This window comes from Oreochromis aureus, linkage group 11, assembly GCF_013358895.1.
Source record: "Oreochromis aureus strain Israel breed Guangdong linkage group 11, ZZ_aureus, whole genome shotgun sequence".
Classification (NCBI taxonomy): domain Eukaryota; kingdom Metazoa; phylum Chordata; class Actinopteri; order Cichliformes; family Cichlidae; genus Oreochromis; species Oreochromis aureus.
The window spans coordinates 6137454-6159633 of record NC_052952.1 but is presented as its reverse complement, the minus strand read 5'-3'; the positions used below and the strand labels follow the sequence as shown (position 1 = coordinate 6159633).

Below are 22180 nucleotides of genomic sequence, written 5' to 3'. Positions count from 1 at the left end.
GGCTGATAGGAAATTAAAAACTTGCCAAATGTAAAGACTGTGGTGACTGTTAAAACGATATGTAACATGTAATCCAACATGCAACTGCATGCAATTTCCATGCTTAAAAAAACAAGCTGTGCGTTCATGAACAATCCTCAATCATGCAGTTTCTATATACAAATACACAGAGTAAGGAACAGTACTTTTTTATGAAGCAAGTATTTTAATCCATCAACATATAGATGAAATGAATCTTGAAAGTGTCATCAAGACTGAACCAGTCATCTAGGAGGAGTTGAGGAACAAACCTACAGACATACGCTAATGCTGCTAATGATGATGCAGTCTGTGAAAATCAGATTTGTTATTGGGCATTTGAACACTGCCGTAGTATTCCAGTAACGGCAAAATGTTGTTTCCTTGTCTTAATTTGCAAGTTCTAGTTGAACCTTTCCTCTAACAGAGTTGCCTTTGACAATCATGGGTGTAAATTTAAAAAGGGTGCGATTTTGATGGTAGTTTGTTTCCACACCGTTTTAGCTCAGCTCAGAATCGTCTCACTTTAATTGCTGCTTCCAGCTAATTCCTTTCCACGCTCAGTGACCATGTTATTTCATTTCAGAAGCTGAAAGGTCAGAGAGGAACACATTTGCAGAGCGTCTGTCTGCTGTGGAGGCGATTGCCAATGCCATCTCCGTGGTCTCAAGCAATAGCTCTGGAAATAGGACCGGCTCCTCCAGCAGCAGAGGGTAAATGAGCTCCACAGAATGTATAACAAAAAAAATGCCCTACAGCAAAGAAATGTTTTGCCCATTTTGGCAGTATGAAACAGGATCTAATTTATTGACTCGTTTATCTTTGGGGGGTTGTCACTAGCCTTCGTCTTAGGGAGATGATGCGGAGGTCTTTAAGAGCAGCAGGTCTTGGTCGACATGAATCTGGCCCGTCATCCAGTGACCATCAGGATCCTGTGTCCCCACCCATTGCTCCACCAAGTTGGGTTCCTGACCCTCCACCCATGGACCCTGGTGAGTGCATCTGAAAATAATGGAAGAGTTAGATTATTTTTATGTGGTGTTTAAAGTGAAGAAAGAAAAATAAATTAAATGCATCTTTATTTCTGACACAACCACACAACCATTCTCCAGCAACACATCAAGTTTGATATTTTTTTTAAATGTAATGTAAAACACACAGTGGTAGCCATTTGTAGAATATTGCAGAAGTTATTTTGTTGTTTAATTTACAGTCATCAACTTCGAGATTTCCAAATAAATAGATTTCTGACTCGGTGTGTGGGCGTTTTTTTATTTTTTAGCAACTATGGAGTTCTTGATTGTCTTTTCACTGGTACTTGTAGAAATCCACCCACACCAGTGCAATGTCTTTTTTTGTTTTACTATAGTTGTTAATCAGTGAGGTAGTTTTGCACAACCTTATTGGAAAGTGTTTGGAGCCTTAAAATTTAAGTGCCCTCCCTTCCCTTTATAGAATTACAATAACAACTGTCTTTTGATTTTCATAATCCTGATTTTATTAAAAATACAAACTGTGTTTGTTTTTCATGAAAAGATGGAGACATCGACTTCATTTTAGCACCAGCTGTGGGTTCACTCACCACTGCTTCCACTGGTAGCAGCCAGGGACCGAGCACCTCCACAATACCAGGTGGATACCTTCTTTATCACGTGCCTGTTTTCCACTAAAGCAATTTGGTAAATTTAAAAAAAACAAACAAAAAAAACCCTTTTGACACTTGGAGAACCAAGACTTTGCCAGAAATTCTGGTGTAGCAGTGGAGCCAACACTTTGGTAACTTAGAACCTGTAACATGCTGTGTCAGTGTGTTTTGAGGAACGGGGATCAAGTGACATTGTGACCACCTAACAAAAAAGGACGGCACATGAGTAGCATCAGCCTAACTCAAAGGAGAAGAACGATTCTATCGACGTGACATCATAGAACTATAAATATAAATAAATCTTATAAATGAATTGCCAGCTCTATGCTTAAATGTTGTAACGGCTACTGACTAACTGTATGTGTTTTCCATATGAGCAGGGCCGTCCACTGAGCCTTCTGTGGTTGAGTCTAAAGACAGGAAGGCCAATGCCCACCTTATCCTTAAGCTGATGTGTGACAGCGTTGTTCTGAGGCCACACTTACGGGAGCTGCTCTCTGCAAAGTAAGAGTCTTTATTACTGCATTAAAATTGACTGACAGTCTGCTTATTTCTCCCCTGCTATTGTTTGCTCAGGTGCTCTCCTGAAAGTGCTCATGCATATTGTTGCCTTTGTTTGACAGGGATGCCCGAGGAATGACCCCGTTCATGCTAGCTGTCAGTGGGAGAGCTTACCCAGCAGCTATCACCGTGCTTGAGGCTGCACAGAAAATGGCCAAGGGTGAGTTAACAAGCTGGCTGAGAACTGGATCGCTTTTTAACGGAAACTTTTTTTGTGTTAAAGTGTCTAAATTCAAGAACATGTATTGCATTAACATCTTCACACAAACCAAATGGAGCAGGCATGGAGACATTTGCACTAATATTATGTTACCAACCAGCTGCCATCTCTGAACAGTTTCTGGGAAAGCAGCAGACTTTTTAGTACATCTGATATCATTTTAAGTGGTTGGGTAATAGCTGGAACATTGGAGGTTATCCATGAGTTATGTGAATCCTGACCTATTTTGGTGCCCTGCTTCCAGCAGCTAACTGAAGTGTTATAAGTGGCATTCCCGTGTTTCCATGGTTTTCCTTTGTTCCCCAAATGTCTTGAACACAGTGGGTGACCCGGGTATCGCAGAGAAGGATGATGCAGATTCGGTGTTCATGGAAATGATTTGTCCCTCGGGTACAAATCCAGATGATTCTCCCCTGTATGTTCTCTGTTGCAACGACACCTGCAGTTTCACATGGACTGGAGCTGAGCACATTAACCAGGTCAGCCTGTGACAATCCCATTACACTAAAATGTACTTGCTAGAAGAAGTGTTGTGTGTCTGGAAAGTAAGCGGTCTACTTTTAGAATGCCCAAACTCTTTCGCGAAAATATTTCTATAGATGTTGACATTTTTCATGACACTTATGTTGTATTTAGGATATCTTTGAGTGTCGAACATGTGGCTTGCTGGAGTCCCTCTGCTGTTGCACTGAATGTGCAAGGGTGTGTCACAAAGGACACGACTGCAAGTAAGTCCTAGTTTTCAGTGTGGCCTTTTTCACTCCTTGCTGATGCTTGTCTCTCTTACCATTGATACCAGTTCTTGAAACTAAGTCACTAGACTTTGTACATCGTCTTTCCCAGGTTGAAAAGGACTTCACCTACAGCATACTGTGACTGTTGGGAGAAATGCAAATGTAAAACGCTCATAGCTGGTCAGAAGGCAGCTCGCCTGGATCTGTTGTACAGGCTGCTCACCACCACAAACCTGGTTACAACACCAAACAGCAGGTGAGGCTTCTGTGAACTCTGCCCCAGGCTTTAATTTGTCTGGTTCATATAGAAGTGCTTCTTGTTCGTTATAGTTAGCAAATGAATTTAGAATTTAACTTGCTACTCTGCTAAAGATCCATTGTGTTATGTAAGTGAGCAGAGGTGGTAGGTCTGTCTGACTTGTTTCTATTTGCAGGGGAGAGCATATATTACTGTTCCTGGTGCAGACTGTTGCCAGGCAGAGTGTTGAGCACTGTCAGTACAGACCACCGCGCATCAGAGAAGATAGGAACCGCAAGGCTGCTAATGCAGAAGGTTGGTTCAAGAACTTTGTCTAATTTACCCACCTTTTTAACTTTAGGTCCATGCTAATTAGAGATTTTACAGATTTTACAACAGTTAGTTTGAAAACAGAACACAGATCCTGAGAGAGAGCTGTTGTGTTCTTCTTTCAGACTCTGACATGCCAGACCATGATCTAGAACCTCCCCGCTTTGCTCAGCTGGCTCTGGAGAGAGTCCTGCAGGATTGGAATGCCCTCAAGTCAATGATCATGTTTGGTTCTCAGGAGAATAAAGACCCGTAAGTATCAGAAGCATTGCAGTTTGATAATGCAATGAACAAGTCTGATCCACCAGTTTCTCTGAATCCACTGATTGCACTTTTCAGACCCAATTTAAATGGTGTTATAATCCAAATTAAATATTCAATCATATATAACCGTGATGTATTAATTTGTGTAGCTTGTATCTCAATCCTGTATTTCTTGTTTCCCAGACTTAGTGCCAGCAGCAGAATTGCTCACCTCCTACCTGAAGAGCAGGTCTACTTGAATCAGCAGAGTGGCACCATTCGCCTTGACTGTTTTACTCACTGCCTCATTGTCAAGTGTGCGCCTGACATCACTGTAAGTCCAGTTAGTCTTCTGTCTCCAGTGCACACAGTGTAAAATTCAGATTCAGTGTAAATAAGTAACCCTGGTAACATATTTTATTTAGGATTGGTCACTCTGTAACTTACTGACTTGTATTCATGCATGACAGTCCTCATCGGGTGTTTTATCTCCCTGCTATATTAGTTTATAGATACGTTACTGGGTACTCTGGTAAAGGAGCTGCAGAACAAGTACACACCCGGTCGGAGAGAGGAGGCTATCAACGTCACCAGAAGGTTCTTGCGCTCTGTGGCCCGAGTTTTTGTCATCCTCAGTGTGGAGATGGCCTCATCAAAAAAGAAAAAGTGAGAACACAATTTGAAGAACGCTTTTTTTTAAAGAATTCTCTTGTCTACATTAATATGATGTTTAATTTACAATTCTGCTTTGAATCCATGACCATCAAGCTGCTGTTACCAGCATTTATACCTGTGCGGTTCGATTCGATGTCTGGTTAAATTTGCAGGTAGCAGCACATTGGGTTACGCTTTAGGATTTCAGAAGGGTTTTCTGTCGTGGATTTAACACTGAAGTAATCTACTGTAAAAAGCTGGGGATGAAGTTGCATTTAAAAATCCCTGCTTTTTTTGATGACAGTTTTAGTGTCATCACTGGCCAGTGGTCAAGAATTGGATAATAAAGTTTAAGGTTTTTGAGAACAGCTCAGTTTTAGACTAATGTGAGTGTCTGTGTTAAATTTATGTAGGGCCACCAATGGCCTATACAAGTAGCCAATGCTATTGCCAGCATTTATAGTTGTACCAGTTGCTCTGTGTTGTCATGGCCAACACATCTCTTGTAAGTGGACTTTCTCCCTTTGAGATGATTCATTCTCTTCCAGTCCAAATGGGAGCAGAAGAAGAAGTAGCCAGCGGAAACAACGCTACCGAACATGCCAATCACAGATGTTGCGGGCTGCGTCGATGCAACATCTAGTTACATTTCTAGAGAGGTGCACATCAGGTTTCAGCACAACTTGTGGTGTAGGGTTTCTGAGTGGTTTCCACGTGAGACTTAACTACAGCGGAGACTTAACACAGAAGCATAAATCCCACTTAAGGCTATAACAGAATAAATAAAAAGAACAGCCCAAGGCTAAAGCTTGTTTATAATTTGCTGACATACTTGATACCAGTTAGACAAGATTTTCTGATGTAATACAACCATTTCTCACTTCTCTATTTCCCCTCACACAGCAATTTCATCCCTCAGCCCATTGGGAAATGTCGGCGTGTTTTCCAGGCTCTGCTGCCCTATGCTGTGGAGGAGCTGTGTAATGTAGCAGAGTCACTAATTGTCCCAGTGCGAATGGGTATTGCAAGACCGACCGCTCCTTTCACATTGGCCAGCACCAGCATTGATGCTGTTCAGGGTAGCGAGGAGCTTTTCTCTGTTGAACCGCTGCCACCACGACCCTCACCTGACCAGTCCAGCAGGTTAGTTGGTCTTCCTGACTTTGTCTCATTGCAAGTGGAGTCATAAAGTAGTTTGTAAAATGTACTTAAATTACGGATAATTAGAATCACTCTCCTTTTTTTCCTATTTATTTAATTTAATGAGCTTGTGTTTAACATTTCCAGCTCCAGCCAGACAGCTGCCTCTTATATCATCAGGAACCCTCAGCCCCGGCGCAGCAGCCAGTCTCAGCCTGTCAGAGGAAGAGATGAGGAGCAGGATGACATTGTATCAGCAGATGTGGAAGAGGTGGGGAGCCTCATTATTAAATCATTAGGGCCATAATGAATTCTGGATGTGCATGTGTGCACTGCATGTTGGTTACTGTTTCTGAGGCTAAAGCCCACAATCTTACCCTATTCATATTTGTATTTGAAATATGAATCCTCCTGTTACTGTAGAATTTCAGGTCTGTCTTGCCACAGATTTTTATTTATTGGACAATCTGTTGTGTGTCTGACAGGTTGAAGTTGTAGAAGGTGTAGCTGGGGAGGAAGATCATCATGACGACCAGGAAGAGCAGGGAGAGGAAAATGCTGAAGCAGAAGGCCAGCACGATGAGCACGATGAGGATGGTAAGATATAGTTGGAGTTGTTCATCTTTATGAATCAAAGTCAGATGAGTTTAGGATGGGGTCATGTCTGTTTTTTAGGAAGTGACATGGAGTTGGACCTGTTGGCAGCAGCTGAAACGGAGAGCGACAGCGAAAGCAACCATAGCAATCAGGACAACGCCAGCGGTCGCAGGAGTGTTGTTACAGCAGCTACTGCTGGTTCTGAAGCAGGTTAGTCAACTGCTTTTGTGTAAACCATCGCCTTTTACCTAAATCCCAATATTTTATGACCCCCCCTTCCCCCCTTTTTTTTTTTAAACAGTCACTTTCTTTGACTGAAATCGTAACCATTTTTTCGTTGAATCGGTCTAATTTGGTCTAATCGCTTGCAAAAATATATTAAGTTTACATTGTAAATCAGTCAGCGTCACAGTGCTCGACAGTCACCATTGTGGATTGTGGGGATTTTATATTTGGAGAGATAATGATACAGCAGAGAAGGAAAAGTGGTCCCTGGCTGAATACCAAATGTATTTCATTTGCAGGCAGTAGGGTGTCCTTGGCATTTCCTATTTTTGGTATGAGCTCCTCTTTACTTTAATGCATATACAGATATCAGGGCAAGAGTGAATTTGCAAAGTGCATACACAGTTTCCTGCTGAGAGTTCCTTCAGTTCGTCCCCTTCTCACATTTCTCTGTTGTTGTCTGCCATTTTTAACTAATGCCGTCCCTCATCACAAGTGTAGCTTTGTTGGTCTTTTATCCAAATAACACACTAATCAATTTGTAGCTTTTCCAAATGTTGTGGGTTTTTTTCCTGCTTGGTCATCTAAAGAGTGTATTTCCTACTAACGACGATGTTAAAGTTTCTTGTAGATTATTCTGACAAGTGAGAGAGTGATGTTCTTCTCTTTGATTTTTTTTTCTTCTTTTTTTTTGATTTTTTTTTTTTGTAACTTGAAAATATTTAGAAAATGAAATATTATTTAGCACAAGCTGAACACCAGAGTGTCCAGTTTTGTTCTCACTCGGTGTTTCAGTGTGTCCAGTTTCGTATTAGTGGTGTTTTGCCTTGTAGTGGTGTGATTCACTAACCCGCACTCCTGCTTGGATGAGTCTGATGTGAAAGCGAAAGACTGGTAGGTCAAATTGAATACGAGAACATTAAACTGGTCTTCTTTATTTTTTTCTTCATCCCTACTTTAAAGGTGCCAGCAGTGTCCCTGCCTTCTTTTCAGAGGATGACTCTCAGTCCAATGACTCCAGTGACTCAGACAGCAGCAGCAGCCAAAGTGACGATGTTGACCAGGAGACGTTCCTGCTGGATGAGCCTCTGGAAAGGACAACTAACGCATCACATGCTAACAGTGCAGCTCAGGCTCCTCGCTCCATGCAGTGGGCTGTGAGAAACACCCCCAGCCAAAGGACACCAGGAAGCGCTCCCTCCAGCACCTCAACACCAGCCGGTCAGCAAATGTCCACCTGCTTCTGCAGTTTTAACTGAAAATTTAAAATGTCTCAGAACTAATGGGTTTTTTTCCCCCTCCACAGCAAGCTCCACAGGCCTGATATATATTGACCCCACTAACCTGCGGCGCTCAAGTGCAATCAGCTCTAGTGCTGCTGCAGCTGCGGCAGCTTTGGAGGCCAGCAACTCCAGCAGCTACCTGACGTCTGCCAGCAGTCTCGCCCGCGCCTACAGCATTGTCATCAGGCAGATCTCAGACCTCATGAGTCTGATTCCCAAGTATAACCATCTTGTCTACTCCCAGTATCCTGCTGCTGTCAAGCTCACCTACCAGGATGCTGTTAACCTGCAGGTATAATGGCTTAGAGTCTTTAAGATCTGCAGAAGGAGTTCATGTTGATTAGTCTATACAATTAACAATGCAATGCTAAGAGCAGTAGTTTACATCCTGTCCCATAAATATAGAATACTCAACCCTACCACAAATACTATTTAGTGCTTTTTAAAAGGAATGCAAAACAAAATTTGGAATCAAGCTGATTATGTGAGTAAAGAGTGAAATGTTTGTTGTGTGAACCAGAACTATGTAGAAGAAAAGTTGATTCCCACCTGGAACTGGATGGTGTCCATCATGGATTCCACTGAGGCTCAGCTGCGATATGGCTCAGCCCTGTCATCTGCTGGAGATCCCGGTCACCCCAGTCACCCGCTCCATGCCTCCCAGCACTCAGCTCGTAGGGAGCGCATGACTGCTCGAGAGGAGGCCAGCCTCCGCACTCTGGAAGGACGCAGGTAAACTACTTCACTTAACGTGGTCAATGAATTAATTTAACTCTATTTTTGTTAACTTACTCTTACTTGATGCAAACAAATGATTGCTTCCCACACTTAATTTAGTATTTGTTTTAGGAGGGCAGCCACACTGCTAACAGCTCGTCAAGGCATGATGTCTGCACGTGGTGACTTCCTGAACTACGCCCTGTCACTGATGCGCTCCCACAATGATGAGCACTCTGATGTGCTTCCAGTGCTGGACGTGTGCTCGCTGAAGCATGTGGCTTACGTTTTCCAGGCTCTTATCTACTGGATTAAGGCCATGAATCAGCAGACCACCCTGGACACGCCACAGATGGATAGAAAGAGGTAAATGATGAAAAATGGTAGAAAATGCCAAGGATTTACACAGAGGCTGCATACTTGTCAATTTTGTTTATTAAATCATAAGACAGTAAATGTTTTAATATTTAATTAAACAGTTCAGAGTATCCACACTAAAAGAGACTAGCTTCAGTGTGACTTTCAGTAACTTGTAGCAAAATCAACTGAAATAAACCTAAGTGATGCTAATTAGCTAGGTTATGGACACGGCATGTGCTGCGCTGACCATTAACTAGAGCGAAGGACCCAAATTTTGTGTTGCACTAACTGCTCCGCTCTGCGTATACGTAATTTTTTGCAGCCCCTCTACGTGTACTAGATGCACCTGCTCCCTTTTATTTCAAAACATGCATGTCTCTGACTTTGCATCCCCTCCGAGAGTTTGTGTTGTATAATTTTCAAATGTTTAATAAAAAAAAAATGCATCGCACATTGATAAAGAAGAAAGCTTTTAATAATCCCGACGAGTGAAGATTGTGTTGTTTCCACAACATTGCTTTCCTCCTGAGGTCCACAGAACTGTTGAATGGCTTAAAGGCTCTGCAGGTCCCTGTATATGCACGTAAACTTGTGTCAAAAAGTTCACCGAACTTGGACACGCACGGAATGTTTTCCTTCATCGTGTGGTTGAACTTAGCGCACCTGTAAGCTTTGTTTCTATTGGTTGCACGATTGCTCAGCGCAGCAGGAAACCATTGCACGCAAGCAATAGAAATCAATGGATTTCAGAGCACAGTGCTGTGCGTGCCACGTCCTATGTGAAAGCTTATCTAAAGCAACTGCTGTTAGGAGCAAAAAATACAGTTCATTCAAACAACAGGGTGGTAATGACATTTGTTTTATAGGCCTTCAGAATAAATGTGAGTCTAACATGATGTTTATCCTCCGTAACTTTCACTTGTAGGAATCGAGAGATTTTGGAGCTTGGGTTGGACAATGAAGATTCTGAGCATGAGAATGATGAGGACACCAATCAGAGTAAGGCAAAAAAATAAAACGACTAAATGATAACTAAACTATAGTCAGTGCATAATAAATATCAAAGAACTACGTAGTTGTTTTAAGATTTGCTGTGTTTCTTTTTCACTTCAGGTTCAACACTGCAGGACAAGGATGAGGACCCAGTTCCAGCTGAGACGGGTCAGAACCACCCCTTCTTCCGTCGCTCTGACTCGATGACTTTCCTGGGCTGCATCCCACCAAATCCCTTCGATGTTCCTCTGGCTGAGGCCATCCCTCTGGCAGACCAGCCCCACCTCCTGCAGGTCAGATTTGCTGCTGATGTTAAACTTTCTCCAACCTCCTTACGTGTCATTCTAAGTATTCTTTATGAGTCATCTCAGCTTTGTGACATTGCATTTTTATTCATCTTGTTCTCTGTGCGAACTCCTTCAAGTGTCACTGCATGCCAGAGATATTTGGCAGCAAAGAAAATGACAACGCTATTTAGAGAATGTAAAACACTTGAACTGTTACATTTAGCTGTCTTTACATTATAGAATGGCAAGTCAGCCTTTGTGATTTTAAATACATTTTGCTTCTTCTTCAACAGCCTAATGCCAGAAAGGAAGATCTGTTTGGTCGTCCCTCTCAGGGCCTGTACTCTTCCTCTTACATGGCAACCAAAGGCCTGGCTGAGGCAACCATGGACAGGAACTGCCTGGAGGTAAACATGGGCTCCTCTCTACCCTCCCCCTCTCAGGTATACCACTCCTCTTCACCGTGCTATCACGCTGGTAGTTGTGTTCTAATATCCATGCATAACAAATCTCCCTGAAATAATAAAGTAGTGCAGCACTTTCCAGTAAAAATAACTTGACTATTCAGGATTCATTATATCTTCGTGCTATTTGATTTATGAAAGAACGGGTACGTTGGGTAGTGTTCATGTGTTCATACGAGTGTGGATATTGGAGCACAGTTTGTATTCGGTGTCCCATTTCCATTCTCTTGTGGCCACACTGCCATCATGTTTAGACCTTCACTTGTTCACATTACTAAACGACACTTCTGACTCCTGCTCAATCAGATCCTGCCCACTAAGATGTCTTACTCAGCTAACCTGAAGAATGTGATGAGCATGGAGACAGGCCAGCGGAGCACGGAGAACCAGTCGCTGGCAGAGCAGGAGCTGGAGGCTTCCAAACCTGGCCCATCACCCCACGACCTTGCTGCACAGCTAAAGAGCAGCCTGCTTGCTGAGATTGGCCTCACTGAGAGCGATGGCCCTCCTCTCCCATCGTTCAGGTAACCAGTCAGTGCATTTAATGGGGCTGATTTTTGCAGAGGGAACTGACCTTGGTCTCAGCAGCTTGATATGAAATGGTGTCACCTATAGATGTTTGTCATCCCATTAATTAAGCCTCTGTACTTGCATTAATTAGAACCTTCATTATTAGCATATGTAACACCTTCCTGTTTTCCTGTCAGAATGGTTCCTGTAAAAACTGTTTGTTGCTCTCAAACACAGAAAATGTAATTATAGATAAAGAGTTTATGAAGATGAGGATAAAAGTTTAAAATAGTGTTTATTGTGTCCTCTGTCCAGACCTCACTGCAGTTTCATGGGGATGATGATCTCACATGACATGCTGCTGGGCCGCTGGCGTCTGTCACTGGAGCTTTTTGGTCGTGTCTTCATGGAGGATGTTGGAGCTGAGCCTGGATCGGTAAAAAATTAGTATATTCTTTTTTTTAACATGCATTCAACATATACTTCAATACTTAAATGGAGCTTGTCCCTGTACATTTTTGTACTTGATGGCTTCTTAAATGAAATGCTGCTCAGAGTAAAATCAGCTTGTGTGAGGCGATGAGCCATGAGTAGATGGGACTAGTGGATGGTTTTTAAAGCCAGAATGAATCATACAGACTTTTGAAATTAAAACACTCCTCTGCTACTATAGCATGTGAAACTTAATGTAGCTTTAACTGACCGTGTTGTTGTTCCCTTATTGTTTGGAACCAGATCCTCACAGAGCTCGGCGGCTTTGAGGTGAAGGAATCCAAGTTCCGTCGAGAGATGGAGAAGTTGAGGAACCTGCAGTCCCGTGACCTGGCGCTGGAAGTGGACCGTGATCGAGACCAGCTAATACAACAGACTATGCGTCAGCTAAACACACACTTTGGCAGGCGTTGTACAACCACACCCATGGCGGTACACCGGGTGAAAGTGACTTTCAAAGATGAGCCTGGAGAGGGCAGCGGCGTGGCCCGTAGCTTCTACACGGCCATTGCTCTGGCCCTCCTTTCCAATGAAAAGCTGCCCAACCTGGACTGTGTTCAGAGCGTCAGCAAGGGCATGCAGGCCAGCAGTACGTGTCATCACGATTACAATTCAAGTATGACAATACATAGAAACTACTGCATACTGCATATTATGACATTTGTGTTCATTATTACAATAAATGTTTGCTTTTTGTTTTTGTGATGATGGAAGAAATCATTAAAGTAGCAACAACATAAGATACTTGACAAAAAATATTTTCAACACAAATGAACTTGCCCTGGTCGATTTGTTTGTGCAGATCTAATGCAGCGTCTCAGGAACAGAGACCGGGAGAGGGAGAGGAGAAGTGGTGGGCTTCGAGCAGGATCTCGGAGAGACCGAGACAGGTAAACTCTATTTGGTAGCCTATATGACCTTTCTTTATATTTAGAGAAAATGTCTGCTAACCTGTTTGTCTATTAACAGAGACTCAAGGAGGCAGCTGTCCATAGACACCAGGCCCTTCAGACCGTCATCAGAGGGAAACCCCAGTGATGAGCCTGACCCTCTGCCTGCACACAGACAAGCCCTGGGCGAAAGGCTCTATCCACGAGTCCATGCAATGCAGCCGGTAATAAACCATCAGCATCTATTTAAACCCTGTTTGTTTTCTTTCATTAAGACAGGGTAGCATTTCTGACAACTAACAATCCGTTTTGAGAGTTTGTTTACACCTTTTAGATACCACACTTCCTCCATCATTTCAGTGATTAGTGTTGAACTTAAACGGTGCATAATGTTTTGCTTCCTTGTCTGCATTTATTATTTTTCCTTGATCATACTGAGGGGAGTTGTGTTTGTGTCTTTAGGCTTTCGCCAGTAAAATCACCGGCATGTTGCTGGAGCTGTCTCCTGCCCAGCTGTTGCTGCTGCTAGCTAGCGAGGATTCTCTGAGAGCCAGAGTAGAAGAGGCCATGGAGCTACTCATTGCACATGGAAGGTAAGACAAATCACCAACACCACGGGTGCTTCTGGCAATAAAGTGCTCATTTAGCTGACAAATAAGTACCTGTTAATGAATATACATTCATTAAGAACAGTATTTTTTTCATATTCATACTCGGTGCCATTTAGCAAACTAACTATATTCTGTTTATCTTTCCCAGGGAAAATGGAGCTGACAGTATTCTGGACCTCGGTCTCCCAGAGGCTCCAGAGAAATCACAAGTGAACAAAATATATAACCTGTTTCCATTATTAACTAGTTTCTTGTTTTCTAAAAATGTTTTAGCCGTATTTTAATAAAGTGTGCTAAACCACGGCTAATTTGACACACTAAAATGACCTTTTTACTTGACACCTAACAGAAACACTTGCACAACACAGATCATCCTAATACTAATTTGTTATAAACACTGCCCCCCTCCTCTGTTCAATCATTTTTAGCAGCAGGAGAACCGCAAACGTCACGGTTCAACACGCAGTGTGGTTGATATGGAGCTGGATGACCCAGATGACGGTGACGACAACGCTCCTCTCTTCTACCAGCCTGGCAAACGAGGCTTCTACTCCCCTAGACCCGGCAAAAATACAGAGGCCAGACTCAACTGCTTCCGTAATATTGGAAGGTAATAATAAAAAATCAAAGATTTACATTATGTTTGGTTGGAAAAAAATGAAATTAAAGAAGGAAAATGTTTGTGAAATCAGCTGTGTCCTTAGCAGAGTATGAAACGTATTTCTCTTTGCAGAATACTGGGCTTATGTCTGCTGCAGAATGAACTCTGTCCAATCACACTGAACAGACATGTCATCAAGGTCCTGCTTGGTAGGAAGGTAAGTAGAAAATATGCCTTTTAAAAACCTGCTGCATTAATGCTTGGTTCTTGAATAATTCAATTGCTAAATATTCTTTTACTGCAGGTGAACTGGCACGACTTTGCGTTCTTTGACCCGGTTATGTATGAGAGCCTGCGGCAGCTGATCCGCCATTCACAGGCTGGTGAAGCCGAAGCAGTGTTTGCTGCCATGGATTTGGCTTTCGCCATTGATCTCTGCAAAGAGGAAGGAGCTGGACAGGTAATGGACTTGGCTGTCTTTGTGTCAAACTTGAGCAGTATCAAATGTCACTTGTCCTGTTAAGATGGAAAAATAGCGCTGCCAAATGTGTATGTGATGCAAGGTGAAAAACACGGCAACACATCTGAAAATTCTCTTAAACTTATATTAACGAATGTACAGGTGGTGACTTAAGTGAAGCTTATATCTCATTCTGCTTTGTTCAGGTTGAGCTCCTGTCTGGAGGGGTCAACATGCCAGTAACTCCCCTCAATGTTTACGAATATGTGAGGAGGTACGCAGAGCACAGAATGCTGGTGGTTGCTGAGCAGCCGCTTCATGTAAGTATAAACGGCAATTTTACTGAACCTTAACTTGTGTGAACGCAGATCAATGCTTTGTCATTTATCAAAATGTGTATTCACACCGGCTGTCTTTCATAGGCAATGAGGAAGGGCTTGCTCGATGTACTGCCCAAGAACGCCTTAGAGGACTTGACAGCTGAAGACTTCAGGCTGCTGGTCAACGGGTGCGGAGAGGTCAATGTCCAGATGCTTATTAGCTTCACCTCCTTCAACGATGAGTCTGGTATGTTGATCTGTCTACATCGCTTTATGTCCATCTTAATCAGTAAAGGATTTACTATTGTACATTTGACTGTCATATACTGACTCAAGACTCATTCATTCAACAGGGGAAAATGCAGACAAACTTCTCCAGTTTAAACGCTGGTTTTGGTCCATAGTGGAGAAGATGAGCATGACTGAGAGACAAGATCTGGTAAGTCTGCTCCCGTCATAATTAGGAATTCTTTCTTTTTCCATACCTTGGCTGTGGGTACCTGCTGATACAGGTACTGATCAGTCTTAAATTAAAAAGCCTCGGTCCTCAGACACAGGATTAAAAAGGTCATTTGTGTACTCCTCAGGTGTACTTCTGGACCTCCAGCCCATCTTTGCCAGCCAGCGAGGAGGGCTTCCAGCCGATGCCTTCCATCACGATCCGGCCTCCGGACGACCAGCACCTCCCCACAGCCAACACCTGCATCTCGCGTCTCTACGTGCCACTCTACTCTTCAAAACAGATACTCAAACAGAAACTCCTGCTAGCCATTAAGACCAAGAATTTTGGTTTTGTGTAGAAGTTCAACAAAGAAGAGTTTAAAAAAGGAAAAGAAGAAAAACATGTTTACTGTTGTGTAATATTTACCTAGCTCCATTTTTGTAGATTTATTTTTTGTCTAAACGATTTTATGAAATTCGACATACTGTCGCCATCTCCCCGGGCGGTAATATGTTTGTGTTGTGAACACAAACAGCTTGTTATTTTTATTTCAGTTTTTATTGTTTATTTTTCTTTTGTGTTAATGAAGAAGAGGTATACGGTCCAGAACATTCCTGCATTGGCACTGTAAAATGTAAAGCCCACAGCTCTGCTCTATTGGCTTAAACCTTTGCTTCCCAGGAATTTGGCTTGACAGAAAGCTGTCTGCCGAAAACCCAGCCAAAGATGACAGCAGTAGAAATATTTAAGACACACTGTGACTAAGTTTTTTTGTTTTGTTTTGTTTTGTTTTGTTCTTTTCCTTCCCTAGAAACGTACTATCACTGACAGTTCACTGCTGCCTTTGTGGAAAGTCATTTTTTCTTGTACAGGGGGAGTAGGGAATTTCAAAATAAACTTGGATGCAAATACATTGTCATTGTTTGTGTGTGGTCTCTAGTTATGCTACTACTTACTTCAATAGACTACCAGGTAATACATTTTATTAGTAGTAGTTTATACATTGATGAGCTTACAAACCAAGGGTGTCATACTTGCCAACCTTGAGACCTCAGAATTAGGGAGACATTCAGAAGGGGGGCGGGGGTGTGTGTGTGTGTATATATATATATATATATAAAAACTTGAATTTTACAGTGTTTATATATATATATATAAAAAACTAAGTTAAATGTCACTGTTATAAAATATTAAATTCACTGTTATTATTTTCCAGCGGACCTGGCCTTCGCGGTCTAAGTGGCCCAGGTCCTCCGAAAGCCGGGTAGACCGTAAGTAAGCAACAGTGAAATGGGACGGCCTAGCCTTCAGAATAACATGTTTAAGTTATTTAAGTGACTTATATATCATGTTTAACCTGCGTAGCAAAAGACCGCGGGGGTTTGCTGTTCTCGCCGGTGCAGATATTTAAAGTTTACACGGCTACATTCTCACCTGGAAATATGTTAAGTCTATTTTGCGACCCAGAAAGAGTAATAAGAGTAATATTGTAACTAAGTAGCTGCAGTAGTAGTAGCCATTGTTGGGAACTAGAATTGGCTGGGCCAATTTGGGATATGAATTTTCAATTTTGTTATCCAGGTGGAAAATCGGAAGAAATTCGGGAGAATGGTGGCTCCGGGAGATTTTTGGGAGGGGTATATTCGGGATTTTCCCGGAAAAATCGGGAGGGTTGGCATGTATGAAGGGTGTACACAATAAGTATAGGAATATAAAGAGTAAATAACACCAGCAAAAAATCTAATGTCCCAGTAATGATACTTCCATACTAATCCACGTGCCAGAAAACCTCTCCCAAAGAAGGATGTAAAATGCAGTGTTGTAAAAACACCAGAAAATTTACCGCATGTGTTATAATGTTGAATTATTGAACTTAGCATGCTCTTCTCAGGGCTTTGACCTGAGGAGAGCACACACGAAGTGTCAAAGTTTAAAGCGCAAAAGTGTGTATTCCTGGGGTGTCCAACTCCAGGCCTCAAGGGCCGGTGTCCTGCAAGTTTTAGACGTGCCCTGGATCCAACACAGCTCAATTACCTCCTCAACATGTCTTGAAGTTCTCCAGAGACCTGGTAATGAAGTACTCATTTGACTCAGGTGTGTTGACCCAGGGTGATATCTAAAACCTGCAGGACATCGGCCCTTGAGGACTGGAGTTGGACACCCCTGTTGTATTGCATTCAACAATGCATGCAGTGTAAAATTCAGCTAAAAAATGGCAGGAATTGGCTTCAAAGAGATCTGTCTCAGAATGGTAGAACTCTGAAAACCAAGGAATTTGTAAGCTACTTAGAATTTTTGATTTAGATATCAGGAAATTCTTCAGCTATGTGAGATGCCTGTAATTCCAAAACGGTTAGCAACTGACACACTGTCAGTATTGACCTATGTTATTTAAAGGGAGTAAATCAACTTTTTAGATGTGACCACTACATGTTAAGTCAATTACACTTTTGCTGTTTTCCAGCTTAATATTTAGATTGAGTCTCCAACTCTATACAAACAGCTTTGCATCATTCACAGCTCAAAATAATCAAACATTTTCAGAACATGTGGCTCACAGGGATTACTTGCACATACATTGTAATTTTTATGTGACTTCATGTGATTAAGTTAATCTTACAAAAACGGTGTGGGCCCTCATGCCCTGAGATATCAGTCATCCTGAGAGAGACCGCTCCCATCCCAAACAACAAAGAATTATAAAGTCAAATGTTGGAAATGGAAATGCAATTTAAAGTCAAGATCAAGATGGATTAAAGCAGGGGTAGGGGAACTCCAGGCCTCAAAGGCTGCTGTCCTGCAGGTTTTAGATGTGTCCTTGAGCCGACACAGCTGATTTAAATGGTTAAATTACCTCCTCAACATGTCTTAAAGTTCTCCAGAGGCTGGTAATGAACTAATCATTTGATTTGGGTGTGTTGACCCAGGGTGATATCTAAAACCTGCAGGATACCTGCCCTTGAGGCCTAGTTCCCCACCCGTGGATTAAAAAATATATACAGAAAAAAACATAGAAAATCCTTGTAGTGTCCTTCCTTTTTCTTAGAATACGCTCCTGTCCAGCTCAAAGACTGTGACAAGGTATGAATAGAATAGAATAGAAGAATTTAACTTTATTTTCATTGCACATGTCACAAGTACAAGGCAACGAAATACAGTTTGCACCCATCCAGAAAGTGCTTGTAAGACATGTAAGATAACAGGAGGGATAAAGGATAAATTCACTTACAAAAATGTCATGAACTTAAAGGAATGTGCAGTTATCTACAACACAATAACATATTCAAGTTCAACCAGGCAGTGAGTCTGAATGTGAGCGACTTCAGGTTCAGGTGCAGCTAATCCAGCTACTTACCCTCCAGTCAGCTCCTGTGGGACAAAAACCAAAAACACTTCCTCAGTCACTGGTTTTACTTGGCCTCTTTACCATCAGGTGGATGAATCTGCTCTTGGCCTCTGTGAACTGATTTGTTGGAGCCAGCAGTGGAGCTCTCAATCTCAACCACTATGTATTTGTCCAGCTGCACAGAGCTGCAGAATGGTGTGTTAATACCTGTAATACATACCATTTTATACTAATATAATATAATATAATATAATATAACTAGAAAGTGCATTTTCTGAAGAAACTGCAGTGTGAATGCTTGAATCTGAATGTATGCACTGAAATGAATTAATTGCTGAATTTTAAGTTAAAAATAAAAATGTTGAATGAGCCTGAAAATACAGAGTTTTTAACCTGAAAACAAAAGTGCAGAACTTTTGAAAGCTGATGTTCACACAGAATGAGTTGGAAGATAGCTGAAAAGTTTTTAAATTAAAATTTGGAAAACCTAAGAAATGAGAAAAGAAAATTTAGAGTCAAAAAACCTCTGAATGAATATTAAAAGTTCATATTCGTTGAATAACTGAATGACTAAAATGTAAACCCTCCACTTGGATCCACACAGTTTTAAAGGTTTACATCTCTGAGCTTTGAAAGACACGGTGTTGGAAAGAGAACATCGATGTCTTCGTTTTGAGGGTAAAATGATGGCTGTAGAGCAAACACTGTGGACACAGCAGCAGTTGAAAGAGACGTGTTTGAGATGAATCTTGGCACAGTGAGAGAGAGCTAATTAGGCAGGCAGGTGTGAGCCTGGTTGCTATAGTGACTGCACCCAATGGCTCAGTACACACGCACACAGACATGCACCTCACTTTTGCTGCTTAAAATGAACAGAAAAGTCAGGCGAAACAAATCGCTCCCAAATGAAAAGTACATGTCGTGTTGACAAAATTCTTTCACCGTGAGCGGCAGCAATGTCTAGTCTACCTAATTCTCAGTTTTCATGCCTGTGGAGTTTATTATATGGACGTGGTGACAGTGTAAAGACAGCCTGCTCTTCTGATTTTCAAAGGAACTTTCTGAGCCATTTTAACATTGGAGTCTATGGAGGAGTTGGAGGGCGGAGGCTGTGCTTTGGTGACATTTATGAAAGAACCATAACACCTAGTACAATAGTAAACACATTGGATGAAAGAGGACAGCGATGGCTATGTTTTGAGGGTAAAATCATACCTGTAGAGCAAACGCTGCGGACACAGCAGCAGTTTTAAAAAAGATTTTCAGATTAATTTTTTCGCTCCTCTCACTCTAGCAGTTGAGCTGTCTCACTCTAGCCCCAACATTCCGTCCCATACACACCCATTATAAACTCTGAAACGGCTGAAAAAACATCATGAAACTTAAACTGGAACTGAAGAAAAGTATAACAGATATTGAAAAGATAAATACAAGTTGAATAGTTGAATGTCTTGTCTTCGTTTTAAAGTTTGAATGGTGGCTCTATGTCAACGTATGTTGAAGTAGATACAGTTTGAAAATGAGTAAGTTGAATGAGGATTTGAAGGGTCTCCCCATTGAAATACATGGGAAATTTTTGTTGAAAAAAGTTAAATAAAATTAAAAATATACATGTTAAAAATGAGAAAAATAGAAGCAGTCATGTCCTAAAGAAGAGGAATCTAACAGTGTTTGAATGGTTTTTCTAAGTTGAACGGTTTTGAAGGAGTAGGAGTACAAAAACGTCTCGGAATCTATAATAACTAGAAAGTGCATTTTCTGAAGAAACTGCAGTGTGAATGCTTGAATCTGAATGTATGCACTGAAATGAATTAATTGCTGAATTTTAAGTTAAAAATAAAAATGTTGAATGAGCTGGAAAATACAGAGTTTTAACCTGAAAACAAAAGTGCAGAACTTTTGAAAGCTGATGTTCACACAGAAGAAGTTGGAAAATAGCTGAAAAGTTTTTAAATTAAAATTTGGAAAACCTAAGAAATGAGAACAGAAAATTTAGAGTCAGAAAACATCTGAATGAATATTAAAAGTTCATATTCTTTGAATCACTGAATGACTAAAGTGTAATCCCTCCACTTGGATCCACACACTTTTAAGGTTTACATCTCTGAGCTTTGAAAGACATGCTGTTGGAAAGAGAACAACGATGGCTTCGTTTTGAGGGTAAAATGATGGCTGTAGAGCAAACACTGTGGACACAGCAGCAGTTGAAAGAGAAGTGTTTAAGATGAATCTTGGCACAGTGAGACAGAGCTCGTTAGGCAGGCAGGTGTGAGCCTGGTTGCTATAGTGACTGCACCCACTGGCTCCATACACACGCTGACATGCACCTCACTTTTGCTGCTTAAAATGAACAGAAAAGTCAGGTCGAAACAAATCGCTCCCAAATGAAAAGTACAGGTCCTATTGACAGAATTCTTTCACCGTGAGCGACAGCAATGTCCAGTCTACCTAATTCTCAGTTTTCATGCTTGTGGAGTTTATTATATGGACGTGGTGACAGTGTAAAGACAGCCTGTACTTCTGGTTTTCAAACGAACCTTCTGAGCCATTTTAACATTAGAGTCTATGGAGGAGTTGGAGGAGGAGGCTGTGCATTGGTGACATTTATGAAAGAACCATAACACCTAGTACAATAGTAAACACATTGGATGAAAGAGGACAGCGATGGCTACGTTTTGAGGGTAAAATTATACCTGTAGAGCAAACGCTGCGGACACAGCAGCAGTTTTAAATATTTTAAGATTAATTTTTTGCTCCTCTCACTCTAGCAGTTGAGCTGTCTCACTCTAGCCCCAACATTCCGTCCCATACACACCATTATAAAATCTGAAACGGGTGAAAAAACATCATGAAATTTAAAGTGGAACTGAAGAAAAAGTATAATAGATATTGAAAAGATAAATACAAGTTGAATGGTTGAATGTCTTGTCTTCGTTTTAAAGTTTGAATGGTGGCTCTACGTCAATGTATGTGGAAGTAGATACAGCTTAAAGAGGAGTAAGTTGAAGAAGAATTTGAAGGGTCTCCCCATTGAAATACATGGGAAATTTTTGTTGAAAAAAGTTGAATAATTTTAAAAATATAAATTTTATAAATGAGAAAAATAGAAGCAGTCATGTCCAAAAGAAGAGGAATCTAACGGTGTTTGAATGGTTTTTCTAAGTTGAACGGTTTTGAAGGAGTTAGATGCCAAAAACGTGCGAATATGGAATAATAGATAATAAGAAAGATTACAACAACAATACTGTGAATGCTTTTACAAGCATTCACACTAATAATAAAATAGAATAAAGATTACAACAACAATACTGTGAATGCTTTTACAAGCATTCACACTAATAATATAATATAATATAATATATAGCTATATAATAGCTATATATTATAGCTATATGATATATAATATAATATATAGCTATACTAATATAATAAATGGGAATTAATGTTTTCTCTATGAGTGTGTCATGAAATTCATCATCATTTCAGCAAGTTTTACATTCGATGCAATATGTTTATATAGGTTCTCAGTCATCCAGGTCATGGTAGTCTAAGGGGCTGGACTTCTTTAATTTTCTTGAAGACATTTCACCTGTTATCCGAAAAGCTTCAGTTCCGAAACCAAATAGTGGAGTCACTTGGCTCATGTGAAAAAATGTGCGGGTCATTATCAGCAGAAGTTTCGGGTGAAACCACTGTGGGACCTTGCGTCGCCTTATCATGTGACCTACTGAGATCACCTGATGCAAGATATGAGTGGGGGTTGAGGCACCTGGGAACGGACCTCAAAACTGGTAGCAGG

At 41.2% G+C, this 22180-nt stretch overlaps 1 protein-coding gene across 9 annotated transcripts in view; it reads left to right on the top strand.

The window, feature by feature from the left end:
• ubr5 (ubiquitin protein ligase E3 component n-recognin 5) overlaps positions 1–15948 on the top strand; it is a 31012-nt gene extending 15064 nt beyond the window's left edge. For 2 of the 9 annotated variants that reach the window (XM_039619317.1, XM_031733540.2), the window contains 37 exons: positions 605–731; positions 859–1010; positions 1555–1650; positions 2044–2167; positions 2287–2384; positions 2766–2923; positions 3081–3172; positions 3288–3434; positions 3613–3731; positions 3872–3998; positions 4194–4323; positions 4495–4655; positions 5547–5786; positions 5931–6054; positions 6269–6380; positions 6459–6590; positions 7569–7826; positions 7912–8180; positions 8409–8620; positions 8726–8971; positions 9891–9964; positions 10079–10251; positions 10539–10688; positions 11016–11233; positions 11535–11655; positions 11955–12327; positions 12514–12601; positions 12681–12825; positions 13064–13194; positions 13361–13421; positions 13641–13822; positions 13946–14030; positions 14118–14273; positions 14480–14593; positions 14696–14840; positions 14947–15032; positions 15181–15393. In XM_039619317.1, coding sequence (XP_039475251.1) covers positions 605–731; positions 859–1010; positions 1555–1650; positions 2044–2167; positions 2287–2384; positions 2766–2923; positions 3081–3172; positions 3288–3434; positions 3613–3731; positions 3872–3998; positions 4194–4323; positions 4495–4655; positions 5547–5786; positions 5931–6054; positions 6269–6380; positions 6459–6590; positions 7569–7826; positions 7912–8180; positions 8409–8620; positions 8726–8971; positions 9891–9964; positions 10079–10251; positions 10539–10688; positions 11016–11233; positions 11535–11655; positions 11955–12327; positions 12514–12601; positions 12681–12825; positions 13064–13194; positions 13361–13421; positions 13641–13822; positions 13946–14030; positions 14118–14273; positions 14480–14593; positions 14696–14840; positions 14947–15032; positions 15181–15393 — 5639 coding nt within the window. Of the gene's footprint in view, positions 1–604; positions 732–858; positions 1011–1554; positions 1651–2043; positions 2168–2286; positions 2385–2765; positions 2924–3080; positions 3173–3287; positions 3435–3612; positions 3732–3871; positions 3999–4193; positions 4324–4494; positions 4656–5546; positions 5787–5930; positions 6055–6268; positions 6381–6458; positions 6591–7568; positions 7827–7911; positions 8181–8408; positions 8621–8725; positions 8972–9890; positions 9965–10078; positions 10252–10538; positions 10689–11015; positions 11234–11534; positions 11656–11954; positions 12328–12513; positions 12602–12680; positions 12826–13063; positions 13195–13360; positions 13422–13640; positions 13823–13945; positions 14031–14117; positions 14274–14479; positions 14594–14695; positions 14841–14946; positions 15033–15180 lie in introns of all 9 variants that reach the window. The other 7 variants (XM_039619310.1, XM_039619311.1, XM_039619316.1 and 4 more) reach the window with 7 other exon arrangements.
• The last annotated feature ends 6232 nt before the right edge of the window (positions 15949–22180 follow it).